The 27,489-nt window shown below is 37.1% G+C and overlaps 1 protein-coding gene across 1 annotated transcript in view; it reads left to right on the forward strand.

Moving 5' to 3' along the window:
* The first annotated feature begins 46 nt into the window (after positions 1-46).
* CCDC112 (coiled-coil domain containing 112) overlaps positions 47-27,489 on the forward strand; it is a 30,055-nt gene continuing 2,612 nt past the window's right edge. Inside the window, exons 1-8 of the mRNA XM_023197606.1 lie at positions 47-445; positions 12,216-12,337; positions 17,426-17,547; positions 20,054-20,143; positions 20,993-21,068; positions 21,456-21,846; positions 25,411-25,824; positions 27,233-27,328. Coding sequence (XP_023053374.1) covers positions 329-445; positions 12,216-12,337; positions 17,426-17,547; positions 20,054-20,143; positions 20,993-21,068; positions 21,456-21,846; positions 25,411-25,824; positions 27,233-27,328 — 1,428 coding nt within the window. The 5' untranslated portion in view covers positions 47-328. The remainder of the gene's footprint in view (positions 446-12,215; positions 12,338-17,425; positions 17,548-20,053; positions 20,144-20,992; positions 21,069-21,455; positions 21,847-25,410; positions 25,825-27,232; positions 27,329-27,489) is intronic.

Here is a 27,489-nt window from a genome sequence, read left to right on the forward strand (position 1 = left end):
GCACCCCAGTCCCGCCCCTCCCTACAGCCCTGCTCCGCCCGGCACCCTGCCCCTCCCTCGCCCCGCCCCTCCCCGCCTGAATCCCGGGCCCAGTCTCGCATCTCGGCCCCGCCCTGCACCCCAGTCCCGCCCCTCCCGCACCTCCACACCCCTGCACCCCGGCATCTCGGCCCCGCCCTGCATCCCGACCCCGCCCTACGTCTCGTCCCCGCCCTGCATCCCGGCCAAGCCTGCAGCGCAGGGAGCGGTCTGCAGAGGCCGGGGTGCGCCGGCCACGAACCCCCAGGCACCAGTGGCTGCCGCGGCCCGAGCAGCTCGGCGGGTAAACATGGCCGCACTGACGACGGTTGTGGTAGCGGCTGCGGCCACCGCGGTAGCCGGGGCTGTGGCAGGGGCGGGCGCGGCCACCGGGACCGGCGTGGGGGCAACGCCAGCGCCTCAACAGGTAAATCCGGGAGAACAGAGCTGCTCTGGCGGCAGGCGTGGGGCCGAGGGGCTGCAGGCCCTGTCTGAACAGGTGCCTTCTGCAGCGCCAACGGGAGGCGGGAGGCGCGGCGTTCGCCTCCCCTGCTCGGGGCCTGGCACGCGCCGGGCGTTGCTCTTTGTTGGCTTGTGCGTTTAACAGCTTTTGCAGAGCCGCCTCCAAGTGGTTTCGGAGTCGAGGAAGACCTGGGTGGGAACCCGGCTCTGCCGCTTCCTAGCCGTGTGATAAGAACATATGCCGGAGACTCACTTTCTTCTCTAAAAATTGGGAATAGTAACATGCACCTCCCGAGCTTTGGACTAACGTTATGTATGGGGGGCGCCTGGCACAGTGCTTGGTTGGAGGGGACTCTGTGCTCAGTAATTGGTGGCAGCTCTGTTTCTGTACCGGCGCTGGGAACACACGGAGAAAGACAATGTGGGATGGTCGGAGGCAGAGGTGTTTCCAGTGATCGGCTTAGGACCCCTTTCTAGGTGGTGAGGACCAGGTATCTTTGTTGAGATGTTATCAGCTCAGCGATACGTTCCATGATCTCCCTCAACGGAATCCCCTTACGCGGCACACCCAGTCCCTGTTTCTGGTTTTATTTTTCCCCACAGCACTTAGTACCATATATTACATTACATATTTTATTTCTGTTGTTTATGTTTCTCCTCAAATCCCTCACCCTCCTTCGCACCCCCATGAGAATGTAAGCTCCATGAGGGCAGAAAGTATTGGAAATTTTATTCTTTATTGTGTTCCCAGCACCAAGAACTGCGCCTGTTGTGTAGTGCCTGGAACATAGTATGCACTTACTAAATAATTTGTGCATCAATATAAACCTGAAGGAAGGCTGTCACGAGCTGAGGACAGGTTCCATCTTTTTCCTCCTTTAAGGAAATACAGTGTGTTTACTCGTAGACCTTCAGGAAATTCCACCTACAGCAAATTTTCTCACACATCCTCTATAATTCTCTTTATTATTCTAACTCTGGCCCAAGTATCTCAGGAAAAAATGTAAAATATATAAAAAAGACATAAAGTATTTTTAAGTACTATGCTTTAAAAAATGTGTGACCCCATGTTGCTGGATTTCTCCATCATTTGTTCTCTGAATTCTTGTAGCAATGTCTTATCTTCTGATCTGCATTTCTTGCAAGTTGTCTAATGTTGTTATTGGTGCACACTTTTGTGGTGTTTGCCTCCTCGGGGGTTGGATCGGATCACCTGTGGAGCTCTTTCAGCCATTTTATCAATCACCTAGAGGATATCTAGCAATATTTGGAGACATATTTGGCTGTCAGAGTGGGGAGCAGGGGAGTGTTGAGGGGCTGCTAGCATCTAATGGATAGATGCCAGAGAACAGCCACCTACAACAAAAAATCATCTGGTCCAAAAGAGTAGTGCTGAGATTGAGAACCATGGTGTATACTTTCTTACCACTTTAGTAGGGAAAGCAGAGCCTCATTGTTGAGAATCTACTTCAGCATAATTAGGTAGAATTCTTCACGTGTGTTTGGGCTTTTTCTTTAAAAAAAAAAAAAAAAAAAAAAAAAACCGAGAATTACTGCATGCTATATTGTGATAATGTTTAGGAGTTTACATGTTATCCATCTTTGTACTTCCCCCAGCGTACCACACACACATACCTATACACACAAATTCTACAGCCTGACAGTGAACTTGAATATTTGTCATATGATTAAATGAACAAATATTCCTACTGACTTTAACACTGAAACCAACTAGTATTTTCTTGAGAAGAAATAATTTTCCTGATGGCAATCTCACAATACCAAAATATCTAAAGTTCCTGTCAGCTAGGGCTTCTATAACAAAATACTACAGACTTGGTGGCTAAAACAACAAAAGTTTATTTTCTCACAGTTCTAGAAGCTAGAAGTTCAAGATCAAGTTGCCCTTAGGGTTGGTTTCTGGTGAGGCCTCTCTTCCTGGCCTGTAGGCAGCCACCTTCTCACTGTGTCCTCACATAGTCTTTTCTCTCTTACAAGAGGAGAGAAAGAGATCTCTGGCATCTCTTCTTATAGGGTCACCTGTTCTATCAAATTAGGTCCCCACCTTAATGACCTCATTTAACCTAAAGGCCCTATCTCCAGATAGAGTTATTTGGAGATCAGGCCTTCTACATAGGAATTTTGAGGGAACACAATTCAGTCCATCACAGTTTCTTTAAATTACTTTGGAGTAATTATCTCTGAAGTTTTGAAACTATTTTATATTCTATTTTATTTTACAATATCCTCAGGGTGTGGAATCTCATAAATTCCTCACTTACTATGAAAAGTGTGTACTTTTCTATCCATGCTTTTTAATATTTGTATATTATTTGTTCATAACCCTCTTAGCTATTGCCTTTCAAATCTGAAGACCACAAATCTCCATCCACCTCTCCAATGTCATTTCCCTCTTGTTCCCAGCTGTTCTCTTGATTATTGTAGTTGCTGAATTATGACTTTTTTGAAGTATCTCTAACAGCATCACATTAGTGTGATGTTACACACTGTGTAATCTTACATAGTAAAAGGGACTTTGCAGATGTGATTAAGATAAATTAAATATCTTAATTATCTGAGTGGATCTGGTGTAATCACAAAGGTCCTTATAAGAGAGACGTGGGAAAATCAGAGTCAGAAGTAGGAGATGTGATGATGGAAGGAAGAGGATGGAGTGATGTGAGGAAGGGGCCATTAGCCAAGGAATGAAGGTGGCTCTAGATGCTGGAAAAAAAAGATAAGAGGGCGGATTCTTCCCTGAAGCTTCTAGAAGGAATGTAGCCCTATTAACACCTTTGTTTTAATTAACATTATTTTTAATTGACAAATCATAATTATATACTTTATGGGGTACAATGTGATGTTTTGATATTTGTATACAATGTGGAATGATTAAACCAGGCTAATAATTAACATATCTATCACTTCACTTATTTTTTCTGGTGAAACATTTGAAATGTACTCTGTTATTTTGAGACACACAATAACATTTTTATTGACTATGGTTAACCTACTGTGCAGTAGATCTCAAAATATTCCTTCTGTCTCTCTGAAACTTTGCACCATTTGACCAACTCCCTATTTCTTTCCTTGCCTTCCCCACCAGCCTCTGGCAACTGCTGTTCTACTCTGTATTGAATTCCATGTGCAGTCTAAGTAAGATTATACAGGATTTGCATCTCTGTCTGGCTTGTTTCACTTACCGTAATGTCCTCCAGGTTCACACTTTGATTTTAGACTAGACCTCCAGAACTATAAGGGAATAAATGTCTGTTGTTTAAGCCACTGCATTTGTGGTAAACTAACTTGTGGTGAGTTCGTTACAGCAGCAATAGGAGACACCAGGAAAGACTTAAGAAAGCTCTCAGTCCTCATCCTTGTTTGGCTTTGAAGCACTGTGCTGGCAGAAAGTAAAGACTAAGGTAGGGTTGTAAACTGCCTGCCTGCATGTAGGAGGTATGCTTCAGGATGCATGCAGACCCCCTTTCCCAAAGGTAGCAAAGGCTAGGACACATAATCGTTCAATGCATCTAAGGAAATCTCTGACCAATTATTGGCTGGCAACTGAACTAACCAACCAGAGATTTCACTGCCACACCTGACCAAGACTACAGACTTTACAGAATTCGTTTAGGAAAGTGACCAAACAAACAGCAACAAAACAAACCCTGGTAAGGGGAGAAAATCTCATTTTTAGAGTTGTCACATTATATTATTTTATATGTCCAGTCTTTAACAAAATTATGAAACATGGCAAGAAAGTATGGTTCACACATGGGGAAAACAGTAAAAAGGAACTGTTTCTGAGTAATACTGGCTATTGAACATACTAGAAAAAGACTTCAAAACAGTTATTTAAATATGTTCAAAGAACTAAAGGAAACCATGTCTAAAGAACTAAGAGAAAATGTGGGAATGAGGTCTCATCAAATAGAAATCTTTAAAGAAATCAAACATTTAAAAAAGAATCAAGTAGAAATTCTGGAGTTAAAAAATGCAGGAACTTCAAATGAAAACGTCACTAGAGAGACTCAACACCAGAATTGAGCTGGCAGAAGAAAGTATCAGCAAATTTGAAGATAGGTCAATTCAGATTATCCAGACTGAAGAACAAAGAATGAAGAAAAATGAACAGAGTCTGAGATCTGTGAGATACCATTAAGCCCAGAAAGAAAGGAAAGAGAGAAAAAAGGAGGAAAATAGATATTTGAAGAAATAAAACAGAAGACTTCCCAAATTTGATGAAAAACATTAACCTACACATGGATGGAGCTCAATGAACTCTAAATAGAATAAACTCATAGAAATTCATATCTAGACACATCATAATAAACCTGCCAGTAAATATAGACAAAAAGTCTTGAAAGCACCAAGAAAGAAGCAATTCATTACATATAAGGAATTCCTCAATAAGATTAACAGCTGATTTCACATCAGAAACCATGGACACCAAAAGGCAGAGGGATGACATAAAATAGAAAAAGACTGCCAACCAGTTGTTCTTTGTACAGCAAAATTATTCTATAAGAATGAAGGAGAATTTAAGACATACAGAGGCAAACAAAAGCCAAAATAATTTATCATTAGCATAATTGCCCTACATTAAAAGGAGTCCTTCAAGCTAAAATAAAAGGACACTAGACAGTAACTTGAATCCACATGAAGAATAATGTGAATAGAGTACTGCAAATATGTAGGTAAATATGAAAGTCAGCATAAATGTATTTTTGTTTGTAACAAATGTTTTTCAGAAAATAGAGGAGGAAGGAACATTTTAGTGAACATTTCTCATTCTGTAAGGCCATTATTAACCTGATACCAAAATCAAACAAAAACATCACAAGAAAAAAAAATACAGAGTAGTATCTGTTATGAATACAGATGTAAAAATAACAAAATGCTAGCAAACATATCTAAAAACATGAAAAGGATTATACACCATGATCAACTGCAATTTATTCCAGACATGCAATGTTGGTTTAATAAATGAAAATCAACTAATATAATACAAAATGTTAATAGAATAAAGGGCAAAACCACATCATCCCAATAGAAGCAGAAAAGCAATTGACAAAATCCAACATCCTTTCATGAAGATAGATCAACTCAGATTTTCCAGTCAACAAACTGTCAATAGAAGAGAACTTTCTCAACCTGATAGCAGCATCGTTAAGTAACATATTGTGTAATGATAAAATATGGAAAGCTGTCTCCATATGATCAGGAACAAGACAAAATTATCCACTTTTACCACTTTACTCACCGAAAGTTCTAACTAGGGCAATTAGGCAAGAAAAGGACATAAAAAGCATTCATATTGGAAAGAAAGATGTAACATGATACTTAGTCACAAATGACCTAATATAAAGGTCAAAAATTTACTAGAAAACTAATAAGCAAGTACAGCAAGGTTGCAGAATACAAGATCAATATACAAAAGTCGTATTTCTATACACTAGCAATGGACAATTCAAAAATGAAATTAAGAAAAAAATACCATTTATAATAGTATCACAAAGATTAAATACATATGGATGAATTTAACAAAAGAAGCTTAAAACTTATGCTCTAAAACCTATAAAAATTATTCAAAAAAATTAAAGGAGACTTATATAAATGAATACTTACTGTTTATGATTTTGAAGACTTCATTTTGTTAAGATGGCAATACTCCCCAAATTGATTTACAGATTCAGTGCAATCTCTATAAAGATCTTAGCCGCCTTTTACAAATTATTTTGAAGAAATGTACAAGCTGATCTTAAAATTGATATGGAAAATGCAAGGCTCCCCCAATAGCCAAAACAGTCTTGAAAAAGAAGAACAAAGTTGAAGGACTTACACTTGTTAATTTCAGAATTTACCTTCAAAGCCACAGTAATCAAACGGTGGTACTGGCATAGGGGTAGACAATAGACATATAGATCAGTGAGAGACAAGACATAAACCTACAGATTTATAGGCAGTTGATTTTCAAAAGGGTGCCAAGACAATTCAATAAGAAAAGAGCAGTCAGCAGGGCGCTGTGGCCCAGGCCTTCAATCCCAGCACTTTGGGAGGCCAAGACGGGTGGATCATGAGGTCAGAAGATCGAGTCCATCCTGGCTAATGCAGTGAAACCCTGTCTCTACTAAAAAATACAAAAAAACTAGCCGGGCGAGGTGGCGGGCGCCTGTAGTCCCAGCTACTCAGGAGGCTGAGGCAGGAGAATGGCGTGAACCCGGGAGGCGGAGCTTGCAGTGAGCTGAGATGCGGCCACTGCACTCCAGCCCGGGCCACAGAGCGAGACTCCGTCTCAAAAAAAAAAAAAAGAGAAGAAAAGAAAATAACAGTCTTTTCAACAAATGTTTGGACAATTGAATAATCACTTACAGAAGCTGAACTACCTCACACCATATTTTAACATATCTAATCTGATCAAAGACCAAATGTAGGTCTAAAAACCTCTTAGAATAAAACACAGGCATGAGTCTTCATGACCTTTGGTCAGTCAGTAGTTTCCCCTGTATGACACCTAAAGCACAAGCAGTCAAAGACCAAATAAATATGTTGGATTCCATCAAGAATAAAAACCTTTTGTGCTTCAGGCCAGGTGCAGTGGTTCATGCCTGTAATCCCAGCACTTTGGGAGGCCCAGGCAGGCAGATCACTTGAGGCCAGTTCGAGACCAGCCCGGCCAACATTGCAAAACCTTACCCCTACTAAAAATACAAAAATTAGCCATGCGTGATGGTATGTGCTTGTGGTCCTAGCTACTCAGGAGGCTGAGGCAGGAGGATCACTTGAACCGGGGAGGTGGAGGTAGAGGTTACAGTGAGCCGGGATTATGCCGCTGCAAAAGAACATTTTAAGAAAGTTAAGAGATAAGTCATAGAATGTGAGAAAATGCTTGCAAATTATATGTTGATAAGGGTCTTACATCTAAAATATATGTTGAACAAAGTTACAGCAAATTTAGTTCAATTTAGATCGAATCAGCTTTTATTTGCAATTCATGAATTGGGGCAGCATCCCATTCTATAAATAGAGTAAGAATTTCCACAGGGCATGACAGAACAGCGGGTTCTGTAAAGTAGGAACGAAAAACCTAGAAACAATAGAAAAAAGTGGGGATCTCAGCCGCTGAGGTGGCAGGAGGAGTGGCAACAGCCAGGTAGCCCGGCTCCATAGAGGCGGGCACACCAGGGCTTGTAGGCACTGAGCACCAGAGAGGCGCCTTTCCTGCTGACAAGAAGCCCAACTGGAAGGTGAGTCCAGCAGAAGGGGAAATGAAGGAAGAAAGAGTAGATTCGTGCAATTGTCATCTAAACCTGCTCCTACAAAAGCAGAAATGAAGCCAAAAAAGGCGATCATGAAAGGATAAATCTTCAGACACAAAATGGAAACCAAAGGCAAAAGGGGAGCAAAAGGAAAACTGGCCAAAGTGGCTAACCAAGAAACTAAAGAAGACTTACCTGCAGAAAATGAAGAAACTAAAACCAAGGAGAGTCCTGCCTTCGATGAAGGCTGAGGGAAAGAAGCCAAGTCTGTCTGGCAATAAAATGAGTTTGGTTAAAAAAAAAAAAAAAAAAAAGCCAAGTCTGATTAATATCATCTACTGTGTTTTAGTAGTCCCTGTCTCCCTCCTTGTACAATCCAGAGGAATATTTTTATCAACTATCTGGTAAATGCAAGTTTTTTAGTCACTCAGGGAACATTTTTAAGAAGGAGGGAATCCCACCTCATCCTGTTTTTTAAGTGTAAATGCTTTAAGAGGTGAAATCATTCGCTGGTTGTTTATTTTTTGGTACAACCAGAAAATAGTGTGGAATATTGAATTATGGGAGGCTTTGACTGTCTTGAGTGTCAGCTTAACATTCTGTAGATAGGGGGTTAGTTCTTATATCCTCTAATATTAAGCATACCAAATGACAATATGGAGTCACGGTGCTGCATTTAATGTCTTGAACATTTTAAATTACTTCCGTTCCCGTGTTATTTTTTAGTAGAATTGTTTCCTTATAAAAACCACTCTTTGATCATGGCTTTCCCCGTCAGAATTGTGTGCACTCTGTGACACCTTTGGTTATGGTAGTCCTATATTTTCCTAACAACATTGTTAGTGTGTTGTGAAAGATTGAAAATTAGAGTATGTAGTGTATATGGTATTAAATTGTGAGTTACTGGGATGTATTTAACAGCTTATCAACATGTGAAGATACTGGTACTTGATCGCCTCTTAAGGAAAATTTCCCTCCAAATTTAAGCTGGAAAGTCACTGGAATAACTTCTAAAAGTATATGGTGGCTGGGTGCGGTGGCTAACGCCTGTAATCCCAGTACTTTGGGAGGCCGAGGCAGGCAGGTCACCTGAGTTCAGGAGTTCGAGACCAGCCTGGCCAACATGGCAAAACCCTGTCTCTACTAAAAATACAAAAATTAGCCGGACATTGTTGTGGGCGCCTGTAATCCCAGCTACTCAGGAGGCTGAGGCAGGAGAATTGCTTGAACTTGGGAGGCGGAGGTTGCAGTGAGCCAAGATGGCACCAATGCACTCCAGCCTGGATGACAAGAGCAAAACTCCATCTGCGGGGGGTGGGGTGGGAAAAACATGGCATTTTAGATTTTTGGTACTTATGTTAAAAATTGTTTGCAAATTGAAATGTGTGTGTACTGATTTTCAACACAACAATAAAATCTCAATTATGAAAAAAAATTTCGAAGAGAAAAGAAAAAAGCAGATTGGAGTTGAGCACAGTAGCATGTGCCTATAGTCTCAACTACTCAGGCGGCTGAGACAAGAGGATCATTGGAGTCCAGGAGTCCAACCTGGGCAAAATGAGAAGACCCTAACCACTTTAATTAAAAAAAAAAAAAAAGAAAAGAAAAGAAAGAAAAAAGAAAGAGGATTGGTTAACATCAGTTTACTTCAGGTAACTTATGAAGGTAAAAGCAGAGAGGCTTTTCTTACTCCTCAGACTCAGGTTGACTGGACCCTTTCTGATTGGTTGCTGTGCATCTCTTGTTTTCAGGAAAAATTGCTCAATTGGGGGAATCTACCTATTTCCTCAGAGTTTCATTTTGATCATGTGGCACTTAGCATGAGTGACTATTTTTATTTTGTCTGGTCTGTTGGGGCCTACTGCAGGAGCTCTGTTCAAAACAATAGCCTCCCGTAAAAGTTGAGTAACATATGTAAATAACTGTTACAATTCAACAATAAACAGACAAATAAACAAAATTTTTAAAAGGGGAAGGATTTAAGTGGACATTCCTTAAAATAAGAGGCCAATAAGCACATGAAAAAAATGCTCAACATTGTTAGTCATTATGGACTAGTCAGAACCACTGTGAGAAATCACTTCATACCTATTAAGATGACTGTAATCAAAAAGACAGATAATAACAGTTATTGGTGAGTTTGTGGAGAAATTGAAACCCCCATACATTGCTGATGGGAATGTAAAATGGTGCAGCCACTGTGGAAAACAGTCTGGCAATTCTTTAAAAAGTTTAAAACTTTTGGGCTTCAAAGGCATTGTCAAGAAAGTGAAAAGACAACTCAGAAAACGGGGGGAAATATTTACAAATCATGTCTAATAAGGGACTTTTACATCCAGTTTATAAAGAATGCTTCCAACTCAACAATAAAAGGGCAATCCTTTTGTTGTTGTTGTTATTTTTGAGACAGCGTGTTGCCCTGTCCCCCCAGGCTGGAGTGCAGTTTTGTGGTCATGGCTGACTGCAGCCTTGATCTCCTGGACTCAAGTGATCCTCCCACCTCAGCCTCCTGAGGTGGCCTCCTGGTGGCCTCATACCACCATGCCTGGCTTAATTTTTTTTTTTTTTAATTTTTATACAGACAAGATCTTGCTATGTTGCCCAGTCTGGTCTCAAACTCGTGAGCTCAAGCTGTTCTCCCACCTTGGCCTCCCAAAGTGCTGGAATTAGAGGCATAAGCCACCAGGCCCCGCTATGCCACCCAATTTTTTAAAATGGGAAAGTAAAAAAAAAAAAAATAGTTACTTTATGATCCAGAAATTCTGCTGCTGGGTATATAATGAAGAGAATTGAAAACACATATTCACATTAAAACATGTACACAAATGTTAAGATTAATTTGGCCAAATAATGGAAACACCCCAATTGTCCATCAGCTAGCGACTGATGAGTAGATAAACAACATGTGGTAGACCCATATAATGGAGTATTATTCAGCCGTAAGAAGGAATGGAGTATTGATTCATGGTAGAACATGGATGAATCTTGAAAACATCACGTGAAGTGAAAGAAGTCAGACGAGGCTACACATTGTACAAGCCCGTTTGTATAAATTCTCCAGAATATGCAAATCCATAGAGTCAGAAAGTAGATTAATGGTTGTCAGGAGCTGGAAGGAAGGGGAATGGGGAGTGACCTCTAATAGGTGTGAGGTTTCTTTTTGGTATGATGAAAACATCCTGAAACTGGAAAGTCATGATGGTTGCACAACTTTGTGAATACACTAAAAACTACTGAATTGTACACTTCAAACAGACATATTTTATGGTATGTGAATTACATTTTGACTTAAAATATATTTCCTAGATTTAGATTTACTACTTTATTCTTTTTTGCTTCTGGAAATTTAAAGCCTTATTTCCTTTTCCCCTCATCCCCCACAACCCATTTTTGTTGCTCAGCAATCCCTCTCGGTGATACCTCCAAAATACATTGAGTCTTCTTTTATTTTCTATCAGCCCAGTAGTCCTGGACACTGTCATTCCTTGTCTCTATAGCTGTACTAGGTACCTCATTGATCCTCCTGCTTCCAGTCTTGCCTCACTCCACCCCCACACCTCCCATTAATTTATTCTCCAAAAAAATAGCCAGAAAATTGTTCTTAAATAATTAAATGTATCATGGCATTTCCCTGCTCAAAACTCTTCAATAAAATCCAGACCCCCTAAGTGACCTAAAATGTCTGTATGATCTGGCACGTACCTGCCTCTCTACTTTCATCTCCTACCAAGAGCTCACCATTACTAATCTCGTGTCACAACTGGCCTTTCTCTGCTTGAACTCAGCCAAGTCTTTCATGCTAGAATCTAGGGCTTTTGCACATGTGGATCCCTTTGCTTAGAACACACTTTCCTACTGCTCCTGTCATGGCTGCCTTCAATCATCCTTAAAGTCATCCCCTCAAATAGACCTTCCGTGACCATTGTAACTGAAAAAGCACACCCTTGCTCCGCTTTCTCCATCTGAGCCCTAATATTTATTTTCTTAATAGCACTTATTGCAGCTGGTGGAGTTTTTGTTTTATTGCTTGTTTACTCTTCTCTCTTTAAATCTGTTTTTCCTCACTAGACCTTCAGATGGGCCATATTATTATAGATCATGATTGTTCCCCTAGTGTCTAATGCAGCCCATGTCACTTCATAGTGTTCAATACATACTCATTAAATCTAATGCAGCCCATGTCACTTCATAGTGTTCAATACATACTTATTAAATGACCAACTGAATGAATTAGATTATTTTGCAAATAATCCTGGGATATTTAACCTTTCTTACTCAGTGTAGCATTTTAAGATAGATGTTCCTTCATTTGATAGATATTCCTTTTTCCACAAATGTACTTCTAAGAGTTAAATAAGATTGGCCCGAAAATTATCCTTCAAGAAACTCAACTATTGACATTTTATCTCTGAAAAAATCCCACATTTATGCTTTACTATTTTCATTACTGTTAAGTTTTTCTTGTTTTCAATGCAGAGTGATGGCTGTTTTAGTACTTCAGGTGGAATTCGTCCTTTTCATCTTCAAAACTGGAAGCAGAAAGTTAATCAGACTAAGAAAGCAGAATTCATACGCACAGCAGAAAAATTTAAGAATCAGTAAGTATAAGAATATTATCTTCAAATAACATTACTAGCCATTTTATAATGGACAATAAAAAATTAATTCTACTCTACCCTACCTAGTCTCACATTAAGTTATAAAATTGTAATCACTAGCCTGTCAAATATAACAAGAGAAAGATGGGAGGTATGAAATGGACAAATAATAGGCTATTTAATATAAAGTTAATTGTAAGTAGAGTAATTTCAGTTTTATTTTTACAATTTTGAATCTCTGTATTTCAAGGGAAACAAAATAGCTGTTTCTTTAGATTTTGTATAACAAATAACAGACAATCTATTTTCACTTTATAACTAAACGCCTGGTAAATGTTTTTGAGGAAGTGAATAGTTTTTGTGTTTTTTTATTATGTATGTATGAAAGTGTTTTATAAATGACGAACATCATATATTTAAATTGTTCTTCTTCCTATTTTACAAATGAGGATGTTGAGGATCATAGAGGATAAACATCTTTCTCTAGGTTACATGCTTAATAAATGGTGTCTGAGGGACTCCTAGGCTGGCTCCAGCCACTCTGAAAGCCATCATTCTTACTAACCAGTGCTGTTCACCAGCAAGCCAGTTTGAATATGTGGCTGTGATCTCACTAAGGAAGACAGTGAATCATTTTAATGAAAAGTCAGTAGTCAGTACTCTTACTTTTTTTTTTTTGAGTGGCTTTTTAATTGATCTCACTTCCTTGCTTTCTGCCCCTTTCAGATCCATTCTGCCCATTATGACCAAGCTATTTAAGAAGCTTCCATTTATTTAAAATTTTCAATATATATGAACTTCTTTAAACAACCAGTGATATTTATTGAATGTTCAATGTTGTCAGCAGTACCAGCATATGATAAATATGAGGAATGTTAAAAAAAATTGGAACTCAAGGCACCCTACTCTACCCGGCAGTTGAGAGCTTTATCAAAACATTGCTTTGAACCTACATAGTATCAATTTGCCAAAGAACATGAGAAAAGGAGCCTATTGTAAGGAATGATCTCTGGATCAGAATTGGTGGCAGTTCTCTATTTAGAAATTCTACCAATGAGAAAGTGTACTGTTAGAATTTTGAAAAGCTATACCATATTGTAGCTTTTGGAGATTGAATTCTCCTTGCATTTATATAATACTTTTGTCTTTTCCCCTGACTTTATTGAGGTATAACTGACAAATAAAAATTATATATATTTAATATCTACAGTGTGATGTCTGGATGTACGTATACATTGCAGAATGATTACCACAATCAAGCTAATTAACATATCCATCACTTCACACAGTTACCTTGTATATGTGTGAAGGGTTGAGAATATTTAATATCAATGTTCTTAGAAAAGTGAGCTGAGATTTTCATTATGTTAAGTGAAATAAGCCATACACAGAAAGACAGACAATGCATGATCTCATTTATATGTGGAATCTTAAAAACATCAAACTCAGAAATAGAGAATAGAATGGTGATTACCAGAAGTCTGGGGGTAATGAGGTGGGAGTGAGGATAATGGGGAGATGTTGGTGAAAGGGTACAAGTTATAAAATAGAAAAGACCTGGAGACCTATGTACAGCATGGCGACTATAGTTAATAATAATGCATTGTATACTTGAAGTTGTTAATACCTATATCTTTAGTATTCAGAATTTGAAAAAAATACAATTATTTAAAATTCCCAAAATGCATTATTCTAGATAGAATTAGATTCTAGGTTAGAGGTTCCGTTTTATGTTTCTTTCTAGATAGGGTAATGTCCACCAAATGGTTAGTATCCATAGATACAGCAACCAGTGTGTTTTACAGTTCTGAGTAGGCTTCTTCATCTGTTTTAAGGCACTGGAAAAACTCACTAAAGGAATATTGGAAAAACTCACTAAAGAATATTAGAAAAACTCATTGTAAGAGTGTTTCTATGTAACAATTCACATAAACACAAAGGAAAAACCACTATCTATAATATCATTTGGTTTTATTTTTAGAATAGGTAATATATTTACATGGTTCAAAAATCAAAATATATCAAAGGGTACCCAGTGGAAAGTCTCAGTTTTACTCTTGATCCAAGCCACCCAGTTCCTTTCTACTCAGTTAACCCACTAGTTTTGGTTTCTTATGTATCCTTCCACAGATATTTTATGTGTTTATAAAGAAATATAAATATATATTCAGATTTTTCCTTTTTTGTATAAATGGTAGCATACTGTCCACATTGCTCTGCATCTTTTTTCTTTTTTCTTTTTTTTTAAGTGTATATCTTAGATAACAAGGAATTGTAGAATTTGCTAGGCACAATAATGGCATTATAGTTAGATAAGTCAAATATCTGTACTCTCTTGAGGCACACACAAAAGTTTGTTGACTTTGTTGGGGTGAAATTGCATAATGTAATGGATTTACTTGAAAATACTTAAGCTAAGCTAAGCAAAGCAAAAGTAGATATAATGGATTTACTTGAAAATACTTAAACTAAGCAAAGCAAAGATAGATGGATAGATGAAATGAGAGGTAAAACTGCTGAATCAGGGTGAGATAAAAGGCATATCATATGATGAGAGTCAATTTACCATTCTGTCCTTTTGAATATGTCTAACATTTTCTACAAAAACTTTGTTATAAAAAGAGGTTATCTTGGAGATCTTTTTCTGTCAGTACATAGAACAGAATACCACTGTATCATATTCCAGTGTATAAATGTAATATGATTTATTAGCCTGCCCATATTTATGGACATTTAGGTTATATTCAATCTTTTTTTAATAACAAACAGTGCTGCAATTAATTACCATCCCTACATAGGTCAACATTATTTGTTTTTGAGTATATCTTCAGGATAAATTCCTAAAAGGAAATACTGGGTCAGAGATAAATGAATTTGCAATGTGATAAATATTGCTAAATTGCCCTCCGTAGACAACAGTTCCACCAACAATGTGTGAGAAGACATGTTTTCCCACAGTTTTGTCAACAAAATATATTAAATTTGTGATTTTTTTTGCCGATATAAATAGGTGTGCAGTGTTACTGTGATAGTTTTAATTTGCATTTCTTCTATTGAGGAGGTTGAGCATGTTTTCATTTTTGTCAACTTGTCTCCATTAATTAGCATATTTTGAATATCCTTATAGGTTAATATTTCTAATCCAGGAAAACGGAAAGTAAGTTGAGGTTGTCATGAACTAAAAACTGTTGAGTGGTATAAAGTTGTAGCATATCCCATGTCCATGGCAGACGTTTCTTTTTATCGTAGTAATTTTCCCCATCTGAAACCAGAGCCTAGGTGAACTTCCCAGTCCTCAACACAGGACTCCATATCTGTCCTCAGTCCATTAGAGTTGCCAGGTGGGACTGAAATCTATTTGATATCTTTATCTACCCATTACTTCTCACAAACAGTAGAAGCTACCTAAACACACATGCTAAGACATGATCCCCTCAGCCTTTAGAGCAGTGCGGTGGGCTCTGGGGCAGTCTCATCTGTCTACCCTCATGTGTCTCATGAATATTAAATTTTTCTCTATGGGCAGTCAGACGCTGTGGCTCATGCCTGTAATCCCAGCACTTTGGGAGGCCAAGGCGGGAAGATTACTTGAGGTCAGGAGTTTGAGACTAGCCTGGCCAACATGGTGAAACTCTGTCTCTATGAAAAATACAAAAATTAGCCAGGCATGGTGGTGGGTGCCTGTAGTCCCAGCTACTCAGGAGGCTGAGGCAGGGGAATTGCTTGAACCAGGGAGGCGGAGGTTACAGTGAGCTGAGGTCACAGCACTGCACTCCAGCCTGGGTAACAGAGCGAGACTCCATCTCAAAAAAAAAAAAAATTATCTATGTGTGGCAAAGTGGAAAAGATTGGGAAACTGCAGTATAGTTGCCTCTCAGGTTGTGTGAATTAAGTCAATGGCCAGAGATGCTCCACCACTTATTAAATCCAAGATTAGTGGAGAAATATTCATATTAATTTCCACCTTCTGGGAGAAAGAAACACGTTAAGAAAATTAATTTTGGCTGGGCATGATGGCTCACGCACTTTGGGAGGCTGAGGTGGGCAGATCACTTGAGCTCAGGAGTTCAAGACCAGTTGGGGCAACATGGCAAAACCCTATATCTACCAAAAAAAAAAAAAAAAAAAAAAAATTAGCAGGGCATCGTGATGTGCCCCTGTAGTCCCTGCTACTCGGGAGACTGAGGTTGGAAGATTTCTTGAGCCAGGGAGGTCAAGGCTGCAGGGAGCTGAGATGGTACCATGGCACTCCAGCCTGGGTGACAGAGCCAGACCTTGTCTCAAAAAAAAAAAAAATGTAATTTGAAAATTAATTTATTTGCCCAATCAAAAAAGTTTCTCATTAGTGCTTTATTTTGTTTTTGTTTTCTCTTAGGGTGCAAACTAACAACGAGAACTCCTTACTGGTAGATAGACTAAATCCAAGGGGCAGAGACGTGCTGAAAGAAGCTCTGAAGTAAATGTAGACAGTAGTCATTAAATACACGAAATTTCCTGTCTTTGTAGATGGTTAGTCTCTTGAAGTGTTAGTTGTATTAATAATATTAATAAATTGCATTTCCATAGTATACTTGTAGTGTACAGAGATCTCCCACATATGTTATCTCATTTGATGTGAATAATAGACCTATTAGATAGTGGAGAGCTGTTATTATTCACATTTTAGTGATGAGGAGGTTCACACCGGGAGAGGTTAACCATCTTGGCTAAGGTTACAAAATTAATAGCATCTACTATTGAACGCAGTCATCAGCAGTAATGGCCATTTTCAGGCTCCAGTGAGATTGAGTTTGAATCAATAGTCAAAAGCTTATGCATTTTCAAAGCAAATGTATATCCACATTTTCTTAAATTATCATTTTATGATTGAAATAGTTCAAATTATAGCTGTTTTTGATTGAAATTAGCTCTTCTAGCAATTATTTTGACTAATGTTTTGACTCCTTAGCCTTATTAACCAAAGTAATTATTTTTATTCTATAGATGAATTAATCCAAATATAAAATACTGATTATCAAGTGTCTTCATATTTTAAGCTATTAAAATATATTTAAATCGTATTTATACTATTTGTTTCTTTTCCTAAAGAGTAATTAACATGGAAAAAGATAAACACAGTCATTTCTACAACCAAAAAAGTGACTTCAGAATTGAGCATAGTATGCTAGAAGAATTGGAAAATAAATTAATTAACAGCAGAAAAACAGAAAGTAAGTTGAGTTTCTGATGAACTAAACACTGTTGAGCGATATAAAGTTGTGGTTTTATGCTGTGCTTTGTCTTTGTGCATTGACCGTGTTGTGTTCTCTATAAATAGAGTCAGTTCTGTATTGACTGTGTTATATTCTCTATTTTATTTGGTAAAATTTGTCTTTTAGGGACATGTGTTTATTCTTTCAGGTCACTATTTAGTCATACTAACTGGATTGTTTTCTGTTGTGTATTTCTTCAAATTAAACAAGAAAAAGAGGATTTGGGGGATTTTTTTGGTTGACAAACCAGCAAATGCTATTATAATTTTTTAAAAGCAGAGTGATTTCTGGGCTGTCTGATGTTAGCTCATTACCCGGGCATTATTGACTGAGCCCTGGATTCAGTAAGCATCAACAGATTCAAAGCTATAATTAGTAGTTGTATGAAGTGACAAAGTCAGATAATTGCATAAACCTGAGTTTCCTTGTCTACATTCTAAAACTTGTACCTCAGGAGAGCCGTACTGTGCATCTGATGAGATAATATATAAAAACGCACCTTATAGATAGATTGTACATGACTATGTTCTTTTGTTTGTTATGAATATTAATCATTGTCAATAGTGTACTAAATGTTACCTTTAAAGAATTCTGAGAATACTCGTTTCATTGTAGTGTTAGATTCTGTATGTTGTAAAAGCTTTATAATAAAAAAGCTGCTTAGCATTTCTTAAAGGAAAAATAATGGTTATCAAATAACTAAGCTTTATAAAATATTAAGACTTACTATGTAGAGATGAGATTGCTCATGATACTCCCTTATCATCAATTAAAAAGCAGTGGCAGGAGTAATTTTCCTTCTTTTATTGGAATGACAGCAGGACCTAATATAAATACCAGATTTCTACTTATCTCTTCTCTTGGATACATTGAAAAACCTAGACACCCCTGATTCAATATTCTTTATTTCTCTCATTTATTTTGTTGACAACCAGGAGGCTGATTTTTCTATGTCGCAGTAATGCCAATAAGTAAAATTTTGTGCAAATTTTAGTTCACTTGATTTTCCCTTTATTATGGCAACTTGATTTGTACCAATCTGTTTCCCTTTGTTCTACAGTTTTGCTCTTATTTAGTAACACTTTATGTTTTTCCTGTCTAGGAGAGTGAAAAATGCTTGTCTTAGTATAAAGGTAGAGAAGTTTTCCCTTCATATATTACAGCTAAGCAGTAGAAATACTTATTCCTTACCTCAAATATCATGCCGCAATTTTAGCCTGCATTTATGTCATACTGTACTTAAATGATTTGTCTATATATCCAAATGAATAAATAAAATAAAAAGATTATCAGCCCTGTAGTGATATTTTGGTAGCTGATCAAACTAAAGCTAAAATAAAACAATAAAAAACACTTTCCTAAGTACTAGAGAAGTTTCTTGACCTAAAGTTCAACAGTAAGACCCTACAAAGTAAATTACAAAAAGTTTCTGCCTTTATGGAATTCTTGAATTTTAATGAAAAACACGGAACAAGCCAAAGTTGTCATATACATATTAAGAGGTTTATTTTGGATATTCACAGTGACTGCAAACCTATACGTAAACTTTCTTAAAAAATAATTACTTTTAAGGACTTTTGTACAAAGCCTTTGATGCTTCTTGCTCATTTGTGGAAAAGTTGCAAAAACAAAAAAGAGGAGGGTGCATAAAGTACCCTAAGATGATAAAATAATAACATTACTATTATAGGAATGTGAATGTTTTGACATTGGCCTAGTAATTTAGCAAATATTAAAGTAAGATTAATCCTTCAGAAAAAAAATATGAAAGAAGAATCCTTTATGCTGATAAAGATGATTTGAAAACATCGTTGAGACTCTCACTTACTTTTTAGGCTTTATTGTGGGGCTAATAATTACTCCAGGCTGGTCCTTTGGTTGGGCTTGGCAACCTGTGGCACAGTATATACCACTGAGTGGTACCCGAGGCACTGCCTCAGGGCCGTGATAGTGATATCAATGAGTATCACCTGCCCCTTTCCTAGAGGATTTGGTTGGATGAAATTAATTCTCAATGGGAAATTTCTCAGTATTCACAGAATTAGCTAGATGGTTTTAATATTCCCACAATACAGTTAACACGAAATTCTATTTCCATAAATTATAACAAAAAGAAATGAAACACTATTAAAGAACAAAACAATGTTGAAACTGCTAATATTTACATCTAAAACAATGTGCAGTAACTCAAACTACACAGAGGGGGAGAAAAAGACATTTCCTTAGCACAGGTTATCGTAAGACTTAACCCATTATGCTTTTCAATATTGGAAGATATCAAAAAATGCTTTATTTAGAGCAAAGGTACTCAAAGTATTAATGTTTTGACATAAATAACTATCTTTTGTTCTTTATTTAATTGCTCTAGGCTTTTACTAACAGTGATCAGTCTTACATGTAGAATCCTGAATTATAACCACATTTGTCACAGAATTATTTTCAAGGGCATACTTCTTCCTTGTAGGAGCAAAAATCCAGCAACAATTGGCCAAAATACATAACAATGTAAAGAAACTGCAGCATCAGTTAAAAGATGTGAAGCCTACACCTGATTGTAAGTAAATTTAAATATTATGATCTTTCTTACATGTTAGTATTTTCTATTTGGCATTAATGGAGCTAAACTCTACTTTATTGGTTAGGACTTAATAAATTTATTAATGGAGCTAAACTCTATCAGTTAGGCTTTAGTAAGTTTGCACTGGAGAACTATAATTGGGCATTTCTGTGTGTGTCCGTTAAAGTATTATCAAATCCTTACAAATTATAAGGTAGGCAGAACACATACTAGTGTCATTTACAGGATTGGGAAATCTGTGTTATATAAAGGTTTAAAAACAGCTAATTAAGGGGAAAAAAGATTGATTTCCTTAATCCTATCCAGTGTTTTCCCTTCATTTGCTTTTTGAAATAATTATCTTTGAGAGGCATTTCTAATGCATAAGGAAAGGTTAAACAGATTCACGACAAATGCTAGTGTTTAGAAAAAAATCCCACAAATTATATCCCTACCTCCTTGCTTACTGTAACATTCATTCCTGAGAATCAAAGCAATAAATTAAAGGGCTCAGGGTGTATGGACTTAGGAATCAGACAGGTGTTGTGTCAAACTCTTGATCTTTCATTTGTTAGCTATGTAATTTTAGGCAAGTTACTTGATACCTCTGAGCTTCCATTTCCTCAGCTCTAAAATGGAGATAATTATGATATGAGTGCATGGGGAAAAAATCTGTAATCAGAAAAAATTGCAATCATAAAAATTCACTTTTGAGCACAGGTTTCTTATGCCTTAGGCTAAGAAATGTTTTAAAATTAGGGGAACACTCTACTTTTTCTTCCTAATATTTAACTTTTAGCCGTATGGGAAAATGACACAAAATAATTCTCCATGTTTCTTTTACAGTTGTTGAGAAGCTCAGAGAAATGATGGAAGAAATTGAAAATGCAATTAACACTTTTAAAGAAGAGCAGAGGTTGATGTACGTTTTAAACTCATTTTAATATAAAATTATTGACTTTTATTTTTTAATAACTGGCCCCACTAGGTTTTTGTATATAATGCATTCTGTTATTATGTATTTGAGTCTTACACAAAAGCAATATAATATCTTTCTTGTTTTTGGGTTTAGGTGGCTTTTCATATTTAAAGTGAAATTTTATTCATATTTAGTTACTATAAAATCCCAAATAAGAATTTGAAAGATTGTTTTTATTTCTGAGAAGACCCTTTCAAGGCTTAGATTTATAAATGTTAATAATGTTAAGTGGAGAAGATGATATAAAGAGTCAAGTATCTTAAATTTGATGGAAAATGAAGGGTTAATATGGATTGTCTTCTTATTCAAACTTTATTTTTAAAATTTTAGATATGAAGAGCTAATTAAAGAAGAGAAGACAACTAATAATGAGTTGAGTGCCATATCAAGAAAAATTGACACATGGGCTTTGGGTAATTCAGAAACAGAGAAAGCTTTCAGAGCAATCTCAAGCAAAGTTCCTGTAGACAAAGTAACACCAAGTACTCTTCCGGAAGAGGTACTAGATTTCGAAAAATTCCTTCAGCAAACAGGAGGGCGACAAGGTGGCTGGGATGATTATGATCACCAGAACTTTGTAAAGGTGAGAAACAAACATAAAGGGAAGCCAACATTTATGGAAGAAGTTCTAGAACACCTTCCTGGAAAAACACAAGATGAAGTTCAACAGCATGAGAAATGGTATCAAAAGTTTCTGGCTCTAGAAGAAAGAAAAAAAGAGGTAATAATTATAATAGCTATTATTCATTCTGTGTTTCTATGTCCTAGGCACTGTACTGAACACTTAACATGTCTCATTAACTTTACAGCAATCCCATGAAGTGTGTTTATAGTTCCCCTCCCCCCACAATCTAATAGAAGATGAAACTGAGGCATTGAAGTTAAGTAATTTTGGCCAGGCACAGTGACTTACATCTGTAATCCCAGCACTTTGGGAGGTTAAAGCAGATGGATCGCTTGAGCTCAGGAGATCGAGACCAGCCTGGGCAACATGGCAAAGCCCCGTCTCTACAAAAAATACAAAAAAATTAGCTGGGCATGGTGGGACCTGTGGTCCCAGCTAATTGGGAAGCAGAGGTGGGAGGATTGCTTGAGCCTAGGAGGTTGAGGCTACAGTGAGCTGTGATTGCACCATTGCACTCTAGCCTGAGCGAGACCTAGTCTCAAGAAAAAATAAAAATGAAAAAAGAAAGTTATTTTACCCATTTAATAGAACGACATTTGCACTTCCTCATAGCCAAACATGTCTCCCTCACAAATAACACAATGAGACAAAAAGCCTCTGATTATGGGTCCAATCCTCTATCCACTTCTCAGAAATGTGAGCAATCCAGATCCACTGAGACTTTTGAAAAAAGTCATCTTACCAGCAAAGGCCACATTGTTTTTATGGAAACATCAAGAGGCAGTAGAAAAAATGCTTTGACTATTAAACATTTCTTTGAGATTTTTAAACTTCAACCCTATTGCTTATTTTAAAGACTCAAAATGATAGCTACCCCAGAAAAAAAAAAAAAACACCTGATTGTGGCAGATACCTAAAAATGTCCATTTTTACAAAAATATTGCTCTGGCTTTACGTTAGATCAATATTTCTTAACCTTGATACTATTGACATTTGGAGCTAGATAATTCTTTGTTGTGGGGGCCTGTTCTCTGCATTATAGGATGGCATCCCTGGTTTCCAGTGAGTAGATGCTTATAATATCTCCTTAACTGTGATTATCAAAAATGTCTCTAGCCAGGTATCCACTGGAGGGGAAAAAATAGCCCCTAGTTGAGAACCACAGTAAATCAGAGTCATTTTTTTTTTTTTTTTTTTTGTAGAGTTCAGTGGTGATGAAGTTTGACTTACCTGGTTTAATAAAAAAGTTGTGTTTATTCCATAGATGGCATACCTAAGGAATATTAAAGAAATAATTGAGTCCATGTTTAGTCTAAAGTTTTAGAGGGAGTAGCTGCATTTTTGTTGTTCTTGTCATTCCCTTCCCTCCTTCCAGCAATAAATTGAATGTAGGGAAATTGACTTTTCAGGTTTTAAGAAAAATGTTTGAAACATAAGTCATTTGGGCTTTTTTCCCCAGGATACTGAAAACATGGGATTCTCAAAGTGGTCCCTAGTCCAGCAAAATCAGCATCACCTGGGACCTTATTAGAACTTAGCAGGCTCCAACTCCAGACCTAATTAGAACTGTGAGGGTAGGGCCCAGAAATCTATGCTTTACCAAGTCCTCTAGTTTATTCTGCTAATGAAAACCACCTCTTTAAGAAACAGACACAGACACACTCTGCTTCTTGTGGTAAAAGTAAACCCCTCAGATTCTAGCTTATTCTCCTGGTTCCCATCTGCTCTATTTCCTGGTATGTGATGACTGATATGTCATCAGTCTGATAGGATATGAACAGGATGTAGGGGTGAGATAGAAGGGTGTGTGAAAGTGGAGGTGCCATTTACTGAAGTAGGGCATGTTGGAGGAAGAAAGGGAAGTTTGGAGGAAAATACCAGGAGTTCAGTTTTAAATCTAGGGAGTTTTAAGATGTTGAGTAGGAAATTTACCATTTTTATCTCCCACTTCCTTTAATATATCCTATGTTGTTAATAAGTGAAGATATTATACTGACATTTTCAGACATACTCTGAATTTTCTGGCCTGAATGCCCTTGCTTATCTCGTTCTCGCTTTCTGGAACCTCCATTCTTTCTTTCCCCTTCCAATCCCAGCTTATCAGAATCAGATGTTGCCTCCTCCTTATCCACCCAAACATAAGTAGCTTCCCTCAGGATTTCACTAACACTTACACCTTTTATATGATGTGTCGTGGTATGCCCATGTTGAATTTCATCTAGAACAGTGCTGCTCAGACTTGGCCCATGGACTAAATATAGGTTTGCAAACTGTTACTGGTTTACAGTGGGATAAAATGGTTGCACCAGAATTAACTATGCAGTGAACACTGTTCAGTTCAGTTGGCTTTTTTTTTCCATAGAAAATTTTCACATTGAAAGAAGCAGTGCATTGATTTGCCTTTTGACAAAAATTCCTGATATTTTTGCAGACTGGTATTTTGAGTAGCACTGTACTAGATGGCGTTTGGTGTAGCTTTAATATTGTTTCATTGTTCCTATCACATTGCCTTGTATATAGTATATATACATACCATAAGGATTTATTGAGTAGAATGAATGATACACCATAAGGAAAGATGAGGAAATAGTTTCTTGACTTGAAATATGCCCTAAATGGCATGGAGCAGCCTGCTAGAATTTGAAATAATTTTTACATACCCATATGTAAAGACAGCTCTGTAGCTATTGTGCTGTTTTATTTATTTATTTATACACACCTAGGAAGCACCATGTGCCAGATGCTAACTCATTTAATCTTCATAACAACACTGTGCAAGAAATACTACCTACCACTTTATAGATGAGCAAAATGAGGACAGAGAAGTTTAGTGGCTCATCCAACGCTACACCTAGTAAATGGCAAAGCCAGGATTTGGTCCCAAACAGTCTGGCTTCAGCACTCATGTTCTTAACCACCCTACTCTTAATTCTTCTTCTGATATTTGACCAGATAAAGATCACTTAGAAAGTATTCTAAGCCTAGAAAGAATTTGGAAGCAGAAATGAGATGATTAGAGGAAAGGGATGTTGCCCATCAAAATAAAAGAAGCAGGTAGGCCCGGCACGGTGGCTCACACCTGTAATCCCAGCACTTTGGGAGGCCAAGGTGGGTGAATCATCTGAGGTCAGGAGTTCAAGACCAGCCTGGCCAACATGATGAAACACCATCTATACTAAAAATACAACAAAATTAGCTGGACATGGTGGCTGGAGCCTATAATCCCGGCTTCTTGGGAGGCTGAGATGGGAGAATCTCTTGAACCTGGGAGGAAGAGGTTGCAGTGAGCTGAGATTGTGCGACTGCACTCCAGCCTGCGCAACAAGAGCGAAACTCCATCTCAAAAAAAAAAAAAAAAAAGGTAAAGAGGAGAAGGATAGTTCATGAGTTGTGATCCTTGTGAACCTGGTGACTAAGAGAGAAAGAGGAAGGCCAAAAGGATAACCCATTATTCACAGTTTTAAGAGACAGTAATTTTTAAAAAACAGAAGTAGAAAAAAATTGCATTGGTTAAAAACAAAACAAAGCTGAAAAACCTAAGCATCCAGCATCCTGCAATCAATATTTTTTCTAGAAAGATGGAATTGATGTATTTGAAAATACTTTTGGCTGTTAAAAAACTTTTTTCTTTTGCCTTCTTTTTTTAAAAAAATCATTTAGTCAATTCAGAGTTGGAAAACTAAAAAGCAGCAAAAACGGGAGGAAATTTTCAAGTTAAAGGAAAAGGCAAACAACACACCTATGCTTTTTCATAATAAACAAGAAGATAATCAAAAGCAAAAAGAAGAACAAAGAAAGAAACAGAAATTGGCAGTTGAAGCTTGGAAGAAACAGAAAAGTATAGAAATGTCAATGAAATATGCTTCCCACTTAAAAGAAGAGGAAGAGAAAGAGAAAAAACGTCAGAAAGAACGCCAGCGCCAGTTTAAGTTAAAATTACTCCTAGAAAGTTATACCCAGCAGAAGAAAGAACAGGAAGAATTGTTGAGGCTTGAAAAGGAGATAAGGGAAAAGGCAGAAAAGGCCGAAAAAAGGAAAACTGCTGCTGATGAAATTTCCAGATTTCAAGAAAGAGTGAGTAAATCTATTTCCTAAATAATTTTTAAATGCTACACAGGGAGGTATTACTTCCAAATTCAGTTCAGCAAAAATTGAGTACTTGTATATTGAACCTGTAGATCGCATTAGTATACCAAAATGAGTAAGCCGTGCTCCCTAATTTCTAGTAGGTTATAGTCTAGTGGGAAAGATATGTGAAAGTGGGAGATTCCAGCATAATGTGTTGAAGAGTGTGGTGACTGAGGTATGGACAGAGTACTTAGAAGGGACACAGGGAGGGACGCTCCCACAGCTATGAGTGGCAGAGAAAAGGTAATACTTAGGTTGACTCTTGAAGGGAAGGAAAGATCAGGTCCTTCCTCGCAGAGGCAACGGCATGAATAGCAGCTTGAAGGAGTGAAACAGTACGGTTTGTGATGGAAACTATTAACATTTCAATATTCTTAGGGTATTAGGCAGGAGAGGGGAACCAACAGATGATGAGACTAGAAAGGTAGCCATAGGCAAGGCTGAGTGATTTGTCTTCTTTGCCAAACTGCCCGGCTTTACCTTATTGATGACTTGCTTATTTGTTCATTTACCCACCATAATGTAGGCTACATGAGGGCATTAGTGGTGTGTTTGCGTTAGTGGTGTGTTTTTTTGAGCATCCCTGTGCTCTAGAGTTAGGTGCATTGTAGATACTTGTCTACTTAAAGGAATCGAGATTATTGCTGGGTGGTCAAATTAAAGGTGATTTTAAACAAACATATACAAGAAAAATGCTAATAAAGACACACTGGCAGAATTCATTCCAAAAAGTATTAAGACAAGGAAGGGGACTTTAAAATGAAAAAGCATGCAAATGAGATATAACTTGTGAATTGTTATGTGTATCAAAATATATAGCAGCAATGTTTGTAAAGCAAAAACTAAGGGAGGTATAAAGAAAAATAACAGATAAAAATACAGACAAAGCACATTAATACTGAAAATTTTAGTTCATTTCTTTTAGCTCATATATAAAAATCTTCCTAAGTAACAAAAGTTCCCATTCCTTCTCATACACCCCCAAAATAAGCAGGACACGTAATAAAAGAAAAAATAAAACCCACAAAACAGAAAATGTAAAATAATAAGAGAGATCTGAAATCAGACATACTTGCATTGATGAATGAAAATGGGCTTAACTCACTTATTAAAAGAGAGTTTCAGGTTGAACCTTAAAGTAAAACAAGAGATGCCTAAAATAAAGTAATACAGAAAGGATGTGCATGTGTTAACATTTATATTCAGAGAAAATAAAGCTGTTAGCCTTTGTTGGAAAGAGTTAATAATGAAGGAATATTGATAGGTAAGGTAATTTAATTTTACTTGTGAACAACTAAACTTTGAACAAATTCTAGTTCAAATGATATCTTAATGCTATGGGTTTTTTTTTAAGGATTTACATAAACTTGAATTGAGAATTCTAGATAGACAGGCAAAGGAAGATGAAAAGGCACAAAAACAAAGAAGACTGGCAAAATTAAAAGAAAAGGTACTCTGCACTTTTATTTTTATTGTTATTATCCTATTTCCTTGATTTGTAAGGATACTGACATCAAATCTATTTCCTTTATATCTCATCTTATTTCTGTAACATCTACTTTAAATTTCATACTTATTTACATAGTAGCAAGCATAACTTGGTACAATTTA

Source organism: Piliocolobus tephrosceles, chromosome 4, assembly GCF_002776525.5.
Source record: "Piliocolobus tephrosceles isolate RC106 chromosome 4, ASM277652v3, whole genome shotgun sequence".
Classification (NCBI taxonomy): Eukaryota; Metazoa; Chordata; class Mammalia; order Primates; family Cercopithecidae; genus Piliocolobus; species Piliocolobus tephrosceles.